The following is a 17,615-nucleotide window of genomic DNA, read 5'->3' on the forward strand; positions in this document are numbered from 1 at the left end:
CTTAAAAGAAGCAGCAAAAGAAGCAGAAGCAGTAAAGGGGAGATGGTGGTAGCTGCTTGATTCCGTACAGTTTTTAGGAGAAATGTTAACAAATTATTGCAAATAAGCTGTGTTCAGCCTAAGGGACCTTGATTTGGTGAGATCAGCAGAATTTCTTTCCTGGACACTAAATCATTATGGAAGGGTTGTAGCTCAGTGACAGGGCATCTGTTTTGGATGCAGAAGGTCTCGGGTTTAGTTCCTGGTATCTCCAGATAGGGTTGGGAGAGACCGCTGCCCCAAACCCTGAAGGAGCTGATGAAGGTCAGTGTGCTGAGCTATATGGGCCAGTTGTCTGGCTCTGCGTAAGGCAGCTTCCTTATGGGAGAAACTATGGGAGCATGTTCAGTATTCATGGATGCAGATGACCATGCCCAACATTTTCTTTTTATAAAAAGCCACCTCAGGGGACTTGGAAATTGACCATAGAAATGGTATCTAAGAGGCTGCTTAATCATTTCATATCCTACCATATTTTAATTTTTACCCCAAATTGTCTCCCCAAGTTGCTTTTCCATTCATTGAGGAAATGATCCATATACATACTTTTTCCCTCTATGGGTAAAAAGGCATATTGAGATGGTGATTTTTGAGCAGTAAAAATAGGCCACCGTTCCTTTGATCAAACTCACTGAATCCATGGCTGCTTTTTATGTTCTTCTGTAGAAAAAAAAAGTGAGCTAACTTGTATTAGCTACGCAGTGTCTACACTGACCAGAGATGTGGTTTATTTTCTGCATCAGCAACTTGCCTACAGTAGAGGTTGCTATTAAACTTTGGCTTAAAGTGTAACTGAAGTGTGTTGTTCTTGGGTAAGTGATTAATGTGGTTGATTCAATGTATCAAGGGCTTTTGGTCTGATTTTTTCATACCTCTAAAAATTGAAAGGTCACTAAGGAGAATTTTCTAGGGTTGATTTAATTATAAAATAGCAGCTTTATTAGGTCATACTTAAAGTAAAAAAATGATGGCAAGAATTGTGGCACAGTAAGAAGCATCTTCCTCATGGGTCGTAGTCCAATTTTAAATACTATTAAATTGACTGTTGGCATATAAAAGCTCATGTCATAAAACAAAAATTATGGTGCTAATTAATTACTCTTCGTTTTATTAGGGCTATCACTCAGATTGTTAGCTTGATATCATAAGCCAGCATTACCTCGTGCATTTGCCATAGTAAGTGTATGTGCCCATTTACCGGATTCATTGTTCCTTAGGGACACGTTTGCAACTTGTGTTAATCTCCATATATTATAATAGGAAATTGTTAGAAATGTATGTTGTTCCCAGACACCAAAGGATAAAAGGTATTTTGGCTTTGACTGTCTGATTCAGACAGCAACCAAGGCAGACTTTTTTACAATAAGTTGGGGGCAGGGATAATTATTCTAAATTAATCTCTGTGAGAGAGTCTGTCACATTTATCAGATTATAGTGTGTCGGCATTTAGTTTATGCATTTTCAAATGGCTTGTTATAGAAACCAGTACAGGCAGCACAGCTTTGACTGAATGCATCTGCTTAATGAGTTTACCCTTTTCTGCCCATGTTCTCTCACATTTTATGCCCTGACTTCATTTGCAGTGGCCTACCATCTTAGTTGGGACACGGGTGGCACTGTGATCTAAACCACAGAGCCTAGGGCTTGCCAATTGGAAGGTCGGCAGTTCGAATCCCCACATTGGGGTGAGCTCCCATTGTTCGGTCCCAGCTCCTGCCCACCTAGCAGTTCGAAAGCATGTCAAGTGCAAGTAGATACTTCCAGCAGGAAGGTAAACGGTGTTTCCATGTGCTGCTTAGTCATGCTGGCCACATGACCCGGAAGCTGTCTGCGGACAAACGCTGGCTCCTTCAGCTTATAGAGCGAGATGAGTGTGCAACCCCAGAGTTGTTCACGACTGGACCTAACAGTCAGGAGTACCTTTACCTTTGCCATCTTAGTTGTGTCTGCATGAGGTTGTGGAAAATCACTAGTCCTGATTTAAATAGATCTGGGTCTTCTACTTCCAGCTCTGGTTTAAGTACAGCAGCCATGGCGAACCTCTGGCCTCTAGATGTTGCTTGACTACAACTCCCATCACCCCTATCTACCATGTTGGCTGGTTTAAATGGAGTTGGAGTCCAGCCACAGCTGGAGGGCCACAGGTTTCTCCAACTCTGACATACAGAATGGCTGCAGTGATTCCCTTAGGTCAAAAGGCCCACCTAGTCCAGGATTTTGTTTCCAATAATGGCCAGTCGGGTACTTCCAAGAAGTTCAAAAGCATAGCATGGAAGCACCAGCCCTTCTCTGTGGAATCCTGATAATTCATTTTTTGTTGTTTTTAATTAGAGCAATATCCGAGATCTGTTGAAATTAACCAACCCACCTTAGTCGTGTTCATTGCTCTCAGTGTGTCTGCTCTGAGTAAAGCTAAGTTTAACACTGGGCAATGTAAATTTCAGCTGAATGTGTTCTGCAATAAGGGGATATCAGTTCTTTAAACAGTGCAGCACTCTAAAGCCCTCTTCATGACACTTGTTTCCTGTTCTGCTTTTAGGAAGGAGTTCCCTAGATTAACTGGAAATGTTAACAATGGTCAAAGCCTTATATGTGTGGGGAACCTGGACTAGTCATTTCTATCGGTAGTAATAGAGGATTTTCTCAAGGCACCAGGTGTGCTAAGGTGGTTATCTGTATCTAGTTAGGGTTTTCTTTTTTCTTTTTCCCGGAATCTTGTGATGATCTGTAATGAGAGAACTAAGACAACAGGGACTGGGTGGGGTGAGGAGAGAGAAAAATGAGGTGGCTCTTTGGATAAGCTGAAAGCTAGCATTTCTTCTAATGGTTGCAAACTATGTATGAAGCTTAAGCGTTTTAGATTCACAGTTACCCATGTCTTTGCTACCATCTGTCAGGTTGTGAATTTCATTTTCTTTATGAATCATTCTTTGCTTACATAAGAACGCTATTAAAGTAAACCCCCACATGGCCACTTGACAATAAAAGGTATGGAGGGGTTTTTTTGAACTTTAATTTTACACAGCTTTGAGTAAAAGTCTAACTTTTACTACAAACTTAAGCATTTTGTCTTGATGTCATATATATACAGTGGTACCTTGGGTTAAGAACTTAATTTGTTCTGGAGGTTCGTTCTTAACCTGAAACTGTTCTTAACCTGAAGCACTACTTTAGCTAATGGGGCCTCCTGCCACCGCCGCTGCCGCGCCGCCGCTGCACGATTTCTGTTCTCATCCTGAAGCAAAGTTCTTAACCCAAGGTAATATTTCTAGGTTAGCAGAGTCTGTAACCTGAAGCGTATGTAACCTGAAGTGTATGTAACCCGAGGTACCACTGTATGTATGTATGTGTGTGTGTGTGTGTGTGTGTGTGTGGTGGGGGGAGAGGCTGACTGGGATTGCAAATCAAATCTTACTCATCTCTTCCTAATTATATACAAAGATGTACTGAGCATGCACTACAATTCTCATCCCTCATGTCATGACACTCATGGAGGAATCATGGAAGGGATGGTCAGATCCTGAGGAGGAATGGAAACAGCCTGGGCAACTGAAGGATCCTGGGGAGGGCTCTAGCAGGATGGGGGAGGTGGATCAGGATGCCAATAAGTTCCTGAGCCAGAATGGATTTTGCGGGGGTAGATCTGGATTCAGAGAAGACTGAGCAGGTTGTCAGAGGAATGTCCCCCTTCTGGCACCTCCTCCTGTCTGTGAGGAGCCTGCTATTCTGGGGAAATGACTGAGAGTAAGCTTGATGCTCAGCCAGCTCTGGCTCCACCCCAGTCAACACAGAGATGCCAGCACCAGTGTGAACAAACTTCACAGAGGCAACCCACTTGAAGGAGTGCCCATTTACTTGTGACTCCGGCCACTTGCCATGCAAATAGCTGTGTCCACCCTGCTCTTCAATAGGAAGGTGCAGGGATCAACGTCTTATATTTTGAGGCCTAGTTTCCAACAATGAGGTGACAAATCTGTGATAGGCACCTTTATATTTTTAGACAGAAATTTACAAAATTTGCAGGCCATTGTAGTTTCCTAAGAAGATTAAGCCTTGCTAAAATTTGGACACTGTGTGTATTGTGAAAGGGGGGGTGTCTTTAAAACTTGGGGGTTAATAAGGGATTAATGTTCCCCACCCCATTTTTTGAGAATTTGTATGAAGAGGCATATATCACAGAGCTATCTCTAGGTAAGAAACCTTCAAAATTCCAAGAGGATAGACTCAGGAATTGGAGAGCTATGATTCTGTTTTCATTTACCCATTGAGATTACTTGGGCAAACACTATCATTGAGATTTCTCCCACATTAATCAGCTAAGTGATTAATCAGCTGATTGGTCACAAGTATTTGTTTCAACTTGATTCTGAAGCATACAGTGTTTACTGTTAAATACTCCTAATAGCTTATTTTAATAAAAAGTGCTGAGCAAGTAATTAATGTAATAAGCTGATAATTAACAATGCATAGTGTTTTCAACAAGTGATTTGTGAAAGCTGGAAATATGCTTATTCTGTTCTGTTGAAAACAGAATAGCATTATTTTTATCTTCTGGGCTGACCATTAACCTTGGGATTGTTGTTTGCAAAGGGAGAATTGTTTGTAGTTCATTCAACAGCTGTTTTCATTCTTCAGGATGCAATATAGTATTTCATTTGCCGCTCCCTTCAGCATTTTTCCAGTCATTACTAAATACCAGGACCACCAAGGTTTTGTACCTTCTTGAGGTTTGGCTCCATTCCTGAACTGCTTAAACAGAAGCCTTTCGGCAGCTTGCCTGATCAAAACATGTAGAAGAATATGAGAAACTTCTGATGTAAATAAATCTGACCCCATTCATGAAAACACCAGTACATGTGATTATATTTTTCTCCCTAAGCCTTTCCTCTTTCCTTCAAAATATGAAGTATCTTGAGAGAGTATTTTGAGATTTTCCCTGTATTTTAATTTGGGAGCAAAAGCGGGTACTGCAAGCATCCTTTTGTCAGCTGTTGCTTTATATCATTTTTACTATAGCTTTTGTTACACAGTGTTGTTGTTTTGGTGGCTTTTTTATGACATGACCTCTCTCTACAAGAGTAAGTTCATGTTCTGAACGTTCTGGAAAGACTGATAAAGATAATTAGGTTCAAGAACATTCAAGCTGTATTTTCCTTGAGAACATATTTAAACCTCTTTTGTTGTCCACCGGCATTACACTTTCCATTCCTAAGTTGGGAATAGAGTAGTTGCTTTAGAAGACGATAATTAGGCATCTAAACAACATGACCAGTCCAATGAAGTTGATGTTGAGGAATCATTGCTTCGCTATATTAGATACCGTGTAGAACTGATGTTTGTATTCAGTTTCAAACTGATTGTGGAAGAGCAGTGACTCAGCATAACTCAATATCTTATTTTGCTATGGACCATTCACATTTCTACTCCTTCTCATATTAACAGCTTTCCCCCACAAGGTATTCCATCCTTGTTGAACAAATATATTGCCTGAGTTAAACACATATCCCATTAGACAGTCTGTGCTCTGAAACTCTCACAGGCATGACCTAGAAAACTGAACAAATTGCCTATACAGCTTTTCTACTTTGTGAGAGGTTGGGTACATCTAATTTTCGCTGTGCCATCTGCTTTTATTTTTAGTTCTCCATCCCCTCCCCTCTATTACTGTCAGAAGACTAGAAGGTAAAGCACACCTCCTTTTTCTGGCTTGGAAGAGTCTTTCCCACCTACCCATGCTCTTGACATTTGATAACACTTGATTTTTCCCTCCTGATGAGCAATAAGTCACTTGTTCAGAATAGAGCTATGAATGGTAGGAAGCATTCCTAGCACCAAGATATTTAAGAGCAAGTTCTCTATTCCTCCTTACTCCTCACTGTAATTTCCCCTTTATTTGCAGAGAGAAGGATGAGATGGCAAGAGAAGTGCTGATTAGAATGTAATTAAGGCTTCATTAATCAAGTGGGCTAAGAGGCAACATGTGAAGGCTGCATCTGCTCTCTTTTCTTACATGGTAGAAAGACTTCCTTCATGAAAGAGAGGGTTTGGGGTTTTTTTGAAGGCCCCCCCCCCATCGTTTTCCTAGCCTTCAATATGTTAGCACCAAAAACCTCTGCAGCACATGCATGGTCTTTGCATCTGATAATTTTGATTATGCCCTATTGTCAGCTTTTATTCTGTGGCCTCTACCAATCTGAAAGTGCAAATACTTGCATTCCCTTATGGTTGACAAATATTTGGTTCCTTCTGTGACTATCACATCTGTGCACAGTCTGTTTGCCTTTAATTGAATAACCAACTGTAAGGGAATGATTTGGGAAACCGTGGTGTACTCTTTGAAATCTGGTGGCTACATGATCATTTCTTTTGAATGATGGTGAGTCATAGATCTGCCTGCCTGTATAACACAACGTTATGTAAGTCATGTAATTAAGGAGCCACTGGTCACAGAAGACTGAATACAGTCAAGCACTCACTGAAGTTGCCTGCCATTGTGGGTGCTCCATGGCTTCTGAGTGCCTCTGGGCAAAATACTTGGAGTGGTATTCAATTTGCCATTTGCTCTGATTGAGCGCTAAAAAGCAGTTTTCCATGGGGCAAAGCAATGGGACAAGAAGAAGTATGGATAAGCTCTAAGTTTGGCTCAGAGGAAACCCACTGATATTAGCTTGGTCATGTTCATTTATCTCAATGGGTATACTCTAAATAAAACTGAGTTGGATTCCACCCTTGGTTTTGTTGCAGTAAATTCATACTACCGTATTGGCCTGAATATAAGCCACACTCTCCCCCCACCCCCCATTCCAACGTTTCATGAAGTGCGGTTTCAATTCACAACCTTACAAAAATTGGCTTTTACGATATCGCTGTAGCATTTTCTTCTATGTTTGCCATTTTGGGGGGTGAGTGCCTGTGGAATTTTAAAGGTGTGGCTTATATTCGGGCCAATACAGTACTTGCCACAATTTCAGAAATGCTGTCTGCTGGCATACCACTACCACCACTGGCTGAAACCCACAGTTTTCCTTTGATTTTTGACATAATTATAAGGCTACAGCTAATAACTGTACTAGTTAGGCCTTTGAACTATGAATTTGCTTTTAACCTATTCAGTAGTATAGATTTGTCACTAATGTTTTTACTGTTGTCGCAGTTTTTATATGCTGTACACCCTCATATTGTATTTTTATGGAAGTGTGGTTTAGAAGTAGCTATAATAAAGTAATAATAATAGCATTTTAAAATTGGATTTAGAGGGCAGATTATCCTTACCCTTTTGGATCTATATGTACAAATGCACCCCACTAAAATATGGATAGATTAACCTCTTTTTTTTCAATCTCTGGAGATCAGATGAGGATCCCACTGACACTGACAGAACCATCCTTAATAACTCCTAGGAATGTTGGATAAATAGCCACAGCTTTACCATTTCCTTGCTTTCCAATTTTCTTGAGGGTCTCCTTGCATTGATGTCCCCTTACTTGACTCCCTGAGTATTAGTGGGGCAGTTTCTTTGGATTTGGCTTGCTCTAGACCAGTAAGGCTGCCACTGGTGGTAGCAGCAGCAGTAGCTGGCTTAGCATTTGGCTTCTTGTGGCTTGGCCAGCCACTTCCCAGCCATGCTGTGATTGGGAAAGCAGCGCCAATGGCAGATGGCTGGTGGGGCACTATGCCAGCCCATCCCTGTTGAAAGATGAGTCAGCTGCCTGCCTAGTGCAACTGATTTTAACATGATGAATGGCATCAACTCAGTTCCCAAAACCCCCAAATGCTGTACCTTGGAATATGGCGGAGGGAACTATTGATTGGGGGGGGGAATGCATAATAACCAGAAACAAATAATGCATTATTTTAAACTTTTGTGTTGTATGCTCCAGAGTGTGATTTTTGTTGAGTGAAATTAGTAACAGATTCCAGTTCAGGGCGGGGGTAGACTTAGCACATGGGCTCTCAAAGAGAAAACATGGAATTGATTGTCAAACCCTAGTATTGGTCTCATGGCCCGAGGTGGAAATACTTGGCGGAAATAGTGAAAGAGTCGTGAAGAGTCAGAAAAGAATATTGAACTGGGCTCCCCATCCTTGGTTTGTCATTTTCAACTTTTAAAGATTTTAGGCTTTTCCTGATAAGAATATATGCAGTGGCAAATAAGTTGTGTACAGGACAGATGTATTTATCCCATGTTTGCAAAAGGAGTTGCAAATTTGGATGCTCTTATTGGGAGATTTGAACCTTCCTTTTCTTTTGGTTAAAATTGCCTGCAGGTTGCCTGATGTTGGTCAAGGACAGCTCTATCATCCCTCCATTGCCAGTTTTCCAAATTGTTTCTCTAGAAAAAACTGCATTAAGAAGGAAGCCAGGGTGGTTCCCTTCCCTGCCCACTTTGCTCCACTAATGTATTTATGAACCACGTCATGTTGCAGAACGTTGTGTTCATCCAAGAGAATCACTTGATACATGGAGTCATTTTTATTGGTTGTTTCCTTCGGCCAGCACAAACTGTGCTACACTGTAGACAGATGATGCTACATTAGGAATTTGGGGAGGAAGAGCTTAATTTTAGCCGATCAAATACGTGCATTACTTCAGAGAGGCTGTTTTAGCTGAACTGCCTTTTAAAAGAGGCGGGGGGGGGGGAGGAGCAGTAGAAGTAGCAAAGTAGTCCTCCTCCTTCCCCTCTCCCTGGTACAGAGAGCTTTTATGAATGAAGCAAGAAATAATTTTCTACTGCTGATAATTGAACCCTCTGAATTTTTTTGCTTTTCACTTGCATGCAGATTTCAGCAATGTGCCTGATGTTACTGCAAGTCTGAAAAGAAGCAGTACGAATGGCATTCTGGACCAGGTTCCCCAAAAGGAGAAACTTGAGTTATCTTTCCAGGTAAGAGCACGTCTTAAAAACCTAGAGCACAGTAATCAGCAAACAGTAGTAGGAGACTTGCTGACAGCTCTTATACATGATATAATTTAGCATAAAATTCTGTACTCAATAGCCTTACCTTAATCTGTAGTACATTTTGGAGTATGACTGCAATATCTGTAGGAAAACAGCCATTTTTGAGGAGGCAAAATGCATTTTCATGTGTCATGATAAAGATGAACGAAGTCTGTCAATGATGGTTATGCTTGGTAATAAATTGTCAGGTACCACAGCCTACAAGCTGTGTATTGTTGTGGGCAAAGTACTGGACTTACTGCTGGGACGCCTGGTTTCAAACTTCCTGCATGTTGAATGCAAGTGATTTCATTTCACTCTTCATTTGCTTATTGCCTTTATATGTAACTATGATCAAATGTAACACAAACAGGAATCTTGCCAGAGTGAATGAGATAAGAACTGTCTATCCTCTAGATCAGGCATGGTCAAACTTAGCCCTCCAGATGTTTTAGGACTACAACTCCCACCATCCCTAGCTAACAGGACCAGTGGTCAGAGATGATGGGGATTGTAGTCCCAAAACATCTGGAGGGCCACGTTTGCCCATGCCTGCTCTAGATGTTGTATTTTTACTCCTTCAACTGCTCTTGAACTTTGGCTTCTCATTTTTAGGATTAAGAGGATCATAGTTATTTAGACCATGACTTGAATGGCTGTTCATTTTTGTATACCTCAGTCATGTGCCCAGACAAGTGAATTGGCATGGGTTTACCCCAGGTTTGGTTTGGTTTGGTTTGGGACTGGTCAGCTAGATCAGCACTGCAGTGCACAGGTTTGTGAGAAGTGTGTAGGTAGGGCTAGGAAAGAAACTATTTTGGAAGTGTGGAGCGTTTGAGGGGCCAAAAGGTATGTTCTGACCAGTATGTGCTGGTTTATATGGGCAACTCGTTTCTCTTCTAAAGCACATTTAAAAGTAGTTTCTCAATGCGAGCCAGGTGATGCCCTATCCACACAACGAGGCAAGTAGTCTCAAGTTGGGCATCAGCAACATCTGGAGGGCTACAGGTTTCCAAGCCCCGCCCTACCCAGTGAGTGAATTTAGAATTAAGTGTCATTGAAATTACAGTCAGCCCCTCATCCACATTTGGGCCATGCTAGCTGCTAATGGAAGCTCATGGAGGAGAAGTGAAGAGCATCAGGTAGTACCTGTATCTCCTTCAAGGACTTCTGAAAGCTCAAGGCTGAACACGCACACGCACGTCTGCCTGACATCTTGTGTATTTTCTGAAGGAAGCAGTTGCATTTCTGCGTGTACACACACACACACGTGTATAACTTGTTCCCCAACCCATCTGTGCTCCTTGCCTTCTTTCTTTGTCTCCTCAACTTCTTTAATCACTGGCCTCACCTGACAGCTGATCCATGGCATTTTGAAACTGCCTGGACTTCTACAGCCATACCTGTACCTTACCCGCAAACTCCTGCTTGGTCCCTGATGACAGCTAGTGGTTTTCCAGTGCCTACAGATAGGGTCAGCAGTGAGCACCAAGAGCTGTGGCAACCCCACATCACCCAATGCCGTCTCAGAGAAGCAGGGGTTGATGTCTCCCACAGGCTGTTTGCCAAATGGCAGGTCAGTAGCCAGCAGTAAGGTCTGTCCTGGGCCCCCCTTGAGGGCAGAAGCAATAAGCAGCTGCTTGATTGTGCCCAGCCCTGCATGCCAGCCATGGTTGGCTCTACCCTTTGTCCTTCATCCTCTTTCATCCAGCCCCATTCTCGCCATGCCACCCCTGATTTCAAACAGGGCTGCAGGCAATAACTGCATCCAAAAAAATCACCTTCAAAACTGCATCACTACCTATCTCTCTTCTTGTCCATCACAAAAATGATTGGAGTGGAGTGCTACTTTCCACACTCATAAGAAATGGAACTACTTGAGCTTGAGGGAAGCTCAGTTTTCAGGCAGTTGTAGATATGTATGCATGTATTTTATTTTTGTTGATTCTGTGCCATGAGGTAGCCAAAGTGACTTAAAGCAAGAAACGATACTAACAACTTACCAGAAAGTAATAACACAAAACATTTTTTTAAAAGCTAGCAAACAATAGAAAAAACCCCTTCAAGCCAGCAATCAACATACCATATACCAGTGGTGTCCAAACTTTTTTCAAAGAGGGCCAGATTTGATGAAGTAAAGGGCCGTGAGGGCCAACCAAAGGGCCAACCAAAGTTGTTGACCTTTTTTGTGGTTGAGGGTTTTTTAGGATTTCCCCCCAGGAAATAAACTACCACAGGGGCTGGAGTAAACCGACCGGCGGGCCGGATTAGGCCCCCGAAACGGACTTTGGACATGCCTGCCATATACTTTTTAAGAAGGGCTTGGGGTTAAAAAAAAAAGTACTTTCATCTGCAAACGGAAAGCAGTTTGGGAGTTAAGCAGATCTCTTTGACATTAAATTCCTGAGAGTGGGTGTCGATCTCTTGTTGATCTTAATATGGGCAGAAGATGAAACGTATCTACAAAATCTCACTCCCTGATTTCAAAGGACAGGAAGTGCTATAAGAGAGAAGATGCTTCTTGAAAGAGCATGTAGGACATGTAGGATGACCCTTGAGACACCAAAATGTCCAAGGGGAAAGCTACTCACACACATGCACTAGCAGTCAAGGAAGCTGCAGAAAGAGGTATAACTACTTAGCATAATAGTAGAACAAATACGGGAACAGACAACAACAAATCAAAGCAGTCAGGTCTTACTTGGATGCTGCTTGATTACATAAATCAGTTGTTTGTTTTTCTTGGATGTTTTTGATGTTTTTGTTATTGAATTTTTAGCAACTGTTAAACTGCAGAAAAACAAGGAGGAATAGCTGGCTATAGCTCTACTTCTGTTTCCTTTGTACTTCATTACTTGACAGTACCCTAAAGTGTTCTGTTAAGACAAAACCCAACAGAATAATTTTTCCAAAGCCCAGGTGCAAAGGGCCACATGTGCATGTTTTAGGTACCCCAACCTAGTTTTACTTTTTCCTGAATTTTGGTAGGTCTTGGAGCCTACTATGACAACCAATTCGGCATCTGGAATCCATGGGGAAGAATTACCCTCTGCTGATTTGCAACTGTTCTAGGCTGTGACAAACTTTTCATGTGGATTTTCTTCTGTGTGTCACATCCATCTTTTCAGTACAGCAAAGCAAACCCTCATTTTAAGGTGGGTTACAATGCCATGCTAAAAATCAAATTGTGTGGCTCGCAATGCTACATTCAGTTAGTTTGTGCATACTGAAGTAGTCAGAAATCAATATGAGCTAGCCAAGTTGCCACAGGAGCCACATGACGATTAGGTTGTGGAAACAGGCTTTCAAAGCACTAGTTCAAGTTGTGGCTATATATTACATGCAAATGAAACACCATTAACCAATTTTGTAAATGCCTATTTCTGTGATAGAATTTTTACTTTGTGACTCGCACTATAATGAGAGGTTAAATTGGCTGTGAAACCATAGTCCTTATTCACACTGTGAGATTGCAGCTTTACAGCACAGTAAGGGGATTTTTGCATATAATCTTTGATTAAAAGGTTCTGGACTTGGAAGGAAGGAAAGAGCTATTTTTTATGATGACCAGCTGAATGTGTGCTTTCATAATACAAAATCACATTAGTATTACCAAGGGAGATCTAGTGTTTGAAAGGTGATCAAGGAAGAATACAAGGAATAAACAGAGAAATATATTAAACGAGGAGAGAAAAAAGCACTTAAAATCTAGTAGGATGTACTATGCCTTTTGTGTCAAGTCTTTGTATTTTAGTCTTCTGGGCTTTTAGCCAAATTAATTAAGGGCAAAAAATCTTCCCAGGCGTCAGTGTGGTCCTGTAGATTGCTTACAAGAAGTCTATTGGCTGGGCACACTTTACACAGGGCATAGTTAAACTGTGGAATTCAATCCCACCAGAAATAGTGATTGCCTCCAACTTGGATGGCTTTAGAAGAGTTTTAGCCTTATGCTCCATGAAAATGGTCTTTCAATAGCTACCAGCCACAGTGACTAGGTTCTACTTCTAATATTGGACACAGTTTGCCCTTGAATGCATTGTCATTGTCAGTATTTCTCCAGCCCAGACGGTATATCTAGAAGGATACCAAGGTCAATGGTTTTAAAAGCTGCCAAAAAGACCAAAGATAATTTCATAGAGTAACCAAAGCAGTTTTTGTTCCCAAACCAGACTGAAATGCATCTAGAAAATAAGTATTGTCTAAGAGTGCCTGGAGCTGGCCAGTAATCACCTGCTCAAATACCTTGCCCAGAAAGCGAATGTTTGCAACTGGCCTGCAGAAGTCAACATCTTCTGGGTCCAGGCAATGTTTATTTTGAAGGGTAGTCTAATGATTGCCTCTTTTAAAGAGGCTGGGACTGCACTCTTTCTTGCATTGAGACATATACAAGCTTCTGGACTTACATAGTAGGACACTCCCTGCCTATTTGCTGTGATAAGTCCGGACACACACTAATGTGTCCAGCACATTAGTCTTGCATCTTTCATGAAGTTGTATCATGCTCTGGTTTCAGACTAATTTCCACAAACGTTTCTGTGAGAATCCCCACTCTGTAGTTTCAGACCCCAATTTTAGCCATCTAGTTCTACAGTGTTGTTCAATCCAAAGGGAAGTCACAATCCATTCTTTGCCCTTGGCCCTATCTCCTTGCTCAAAATAAATAAAGTGGAGATAGCTCCATTGTCTCTGTTCCCTTGCATTTGTTAGTTCTTCTTTTTAAAAACAAACAAACAAAAAGAAACTCCAATCAATACGTAATTTGATGACTAAAGGAAAATAACTGCTTATCAAAAGAATTTCTGCTTCCTTTGTCCTCTGTTCTGGAAGCCTGGCAATAACAGCAAATTTAGTGGAATGGCTACACATAGACACAATTTATTTATAGTGCTTTTCAGTGCAAACCGTAAGTTGTCCTTTACATTCCTTTGCATATGTTACTTTAACAATTAATTGGAAAGGTACAGGGAAGTGTTTCTTTATAATTGTGTTTGTGTGTGGGTGTGCATGCATGCATGTTGACACGTTTGGGACTATTGTTCATATGCTCTAACACTATTGTTAGAGCATTTAGTCCTAGATAATGTTGCTGATGTTTTGAGCAGTTAAGTAAGGATGTTCTAGATTTAAGATGCAGTAGGGAAAAAATGGTTTGAGCTTTAACACTACCAGACTTGAACCACCAACTGTAGCAGTGTCTTTGACAGCCCTACAATTTCTGCAAATGGCTTATAATTGAATGCCGTTTTTTTGGTTGGAGGGTGCCTATTACTGTCAGAGCAATTTGTATGACCCTGTCTGTCTCCAACAGATGTGTTGGTGTGTGTGTGTGTGTGTGTGTGTGTTGGGGGGTGCATTAGAAAGTAGTCTTGCTGAAAAGATATTGTGAGCGGAGGCAGAAAGAGCAAAATGATGTCTCTTTTCTTTTCCTAGCCTTGTTTTAGACATCCCCTTCGTGAGTAGCCTTAAGACTTTCATAGCAATTTACTATTGAAAATGCTTGATTTCCACCCCAGCTTCATATTTCTGCATGACTTCATTGAGTGCACTTATGTGAAAGTACAGCAGAAGAAGCATCTTGGCGTTATGTAATATTGTTAAGAGTGGGACTATGTAAAAACATGATGTGAAGAAGATGGTTGTGACGCTAGGAGGTTTTCAGTGCAGGCTGGAAGAACAATCAGTCTGAGGATTATTTTGTGAAAGAGGGATTGCAAGAAGTGCTCAGTTCCTGGCAGACAACAGCTTTAGATATCATCCCTGAGTCTGGAAGGAGAAAATTATTATCTGACTCTCTTTCCTTAACATATGTAAGTAAAGAAATCAAAATTGTAATTAATCTAAACTCCACAAGTGTTTGTTTGTTTCTTTGTTTGTGCACATAATGCACAACGTATATCTGAGTTTCTGTTTTTCTTCTTGCTTTATGATTTAAAGCTTAAGCAAAGTAATGCACATATTTTTGAAGCTTCTTTGAATGTAAATTTATTTCACAACTTTTTGGGGAAGGAAGACCTTTCTCTTACCGTACGGAACACATTTACATTGACTAGCAGACTGCTCTGCTTTTGCAACTGAGGTGGTGAATGAAGAAAAGGATTTCTGTATCTGAATTTAAAAGCAAATTAAGACAAAAAGCAACTGAAATGGTGCTTAATTTTCGAAAAAGGAAGTTGTTTCCCCCTGTGCGGAATGTGTAAATCTACATTCTCTTGATGATGATCCTTAAATGTTGTGTTTCTTTCCCTTGAAGTTTCTCTTTGTGGGAGTTCCAACTGCTTTCTTTTTAAAAAATAAGACATTTCTGTTTTCCTTCAGATCCACAGTGTAGTTGTATATTGCAATGTTGTGGATATCATAGATAGAGAGATAGTAAGACTTCAAACTATGTTTCAAAACTGTTTTATAGTAATGACACATACACTCTATAGCTGTTGCCTTGAAACTATAACAGAGGACATTAAAATATCTGAGAATGCAGTATAATTGCTGAGTGAATTGTTTGTGCTTTGTTGAATCATATCTGTGGGTCTGTGTGCTCTTTGCTTTTACGTAAAGGCTGATATAGACTGACAGTAACCAAGGTCAATGAATCCATACACTAAAATGCAATGTTCTACATGTTGCCTGACAAGATAATAGTATAGATGCTTCTTTTTCTTGTTATGTATGTTGGTTAGAAGTTAAGGATTGAATCAAACTAAGTTTTACTCAGAGTACCTTCATTGAAGTTAATGAGTCTATGTTAGTCATGTGTATTGATTTCATCAGATACAGTCTAAGTGTTTGCAGCCCAGTCCTATGCATGCTTACTTGGAAGTAAGTCTCCATGGATTAGGATTGCAGACTGAAATGATTCTGATAGAACAGGGTTGGCTAACTTTTTCAGCACAAAGGTGCCATTCACCCATGGCCAATCCTCAAAGGGCTGTGTGCTAGCATGTGGCCAGGAAGTGTTGAGGCCAATGCATGCTTTCACCATTACACTCGCCACACACACTGGTTGCATTGGACATACCACATGTGCACACATGACATACAAAAATAGAAGGCATGCGCACACACATCCCCAATAGCCCCCTGCTCACCCTATTCATGCAGATCAACTAGGTAGGGAGCATAAAGTCACCCCTTTGCCACTCATCAACTTAATGCATCTCTAGGGGTGGATGGCATTCTTAAAATACTCATGTGAAATTGCTGGACTACTTACAAAAATGTGCAACTTACTAAAATCAGACTACATATCAGAGGATTAGAGGGATAGCTCTCTTAGGTGAATTGGTAGAAAGTGACATTAGAGCTGGAATTGGTAAAAAAAAAGGGGGGGAGGTGGGTGGGCAGGAGAGCTGGATGTATCAGAATGGCTTTTGCAAAAGGATTCCTGCAACACCAACCTTTTAGAATTATTTGATTATAGGTTTACACAACTCTCCAATGCATTAGAAGTATATATTAAAGGCTTGCATGATTGTGCCAGCTAGCGCTATCCAACACTGCCACTTCGTGCAACACACATGTCCCTTCCAGCTGCATGTGGGCCATGTGAAATGGCAAGATGCACATGCACCTCCTCCATGAAAGGTAAAAATGCATCTGTATAGATTTAAGGTTGCTTCACATGGGTGCTGAACATACGGATGTTGGCAACATGTGAGGGGATTCATGTGAACCCCCTATTTATTTATTAAATTTGCATAGCACCCTTCATCTGTAGATCTCAGGGTGGTTTTCAACATAAAAATACAAGATAAAAACCACAAAATACGTAATAAAAACCCTTTGATGAGTGGGTGCATTCCAAGCAATGAGAGAGGGATGGTGGGAGATCCCATGACAAGTGTGGCACTGAGGAGAAGAGGCAGGCTGAATCTAAGCCCGAGGAGCAGACCTGCATGAAGACTGGCTGTCAACCAATCAGGCCCGCTCCCTGGAAGCCCACCTCCAGGCCTGCCTGTGATTGGCCAATTTCAGGCAAAACTCCCAGAGCCACGGCCATGGCAGTGGGAGGCAGTGCAATGCTGCAACCTCCATGCCACTTTCCTGGTAGAAGCACTATGAAAAGTGGCAAAGTTCTGGTGGCCAGAAACTGACGATCAAAAATAAACTCTGTGTTTTCTGTTTATCTGATAACCATTGCAAGAAATGGCTATATAATTTACCTGAAGCCTGAATAAAAGTGCTGCATAACTGGAGCTTGTCCTCTGGCATTTTTGAAGACTTGCTGGTCCAAAGGAATACATAACCAGTTCTGTGTTTCTGTATGGTGTAGCTCATAAGCAAGTACTCGCTGTAATAGGAAGTTTTGCCCTTGAACTCATGTAATTGTTGACTTCGAAAAATTTATATGAGCGAGTATGGAACAGATAGCAAAGAAAAGAATCCTTGATTATTACTCAAAATGGTTAAAGTTTAATGAAAGCTCCTTATCAGCCACAGATAGGGGGCTCCATTCCTGTGATCCTGAATCACCATTGCTATACTTTTACTATTCCATAATAAGTTCTTTTTACTATGTCAATGGAATAAATTTAATGTTTCAAACCAAAATTGTGGTGTCTTTATGTTAAATGGCTTATGAATAGCAAAGTCAAAGAATTCTTAAAAGATATGAATGATAACGAGAATGAATTCTCCGTGG

At 41.0% G+C, this 17,615-nt stretch overlaps 1 protein-coding gene across 5 annotated transcripts in view; it reads left to right on the top strand.

The window, feature by feature from the left end:
* The window catches only part of TIAM2 (TIAM Rac1 associated GEF 2), a 123,838-nt gene that overhangs the window by 80,610 nt on the left and 25,613 nt on the right, over positions 1–17,615 (top strand). For 4 of the 5 annotated variants that reach the window (XM_083732047.1, XM_083732045.1, XM_083732046.1 and 1 more), the window contains one exon: positions 8,820–8,923. In XM_083732047.1, the coding sequence (XP_083588173.1) occupies positions 8,820–8,923 (104 nt within the window). Of the gene's footprint in view, positions 1–8,819; positions 8,924–14,623; positions 14,785–17,615 lie in introns of those variants that run through there. The other variant, XM_083732049.1, reaches the window with a different exon arrangement.

This window comes from Podarcis gaigeae, assembly GCF_964106915.1.
Source record: "Podarcis gaigeae genome assembly, chromosome: 3".
NCBI lineage: Eukaryota > Metazoa > Chordata > Lepidosauria > Squamata > Lacertidae > Podarcis > Podarcis gaigeae.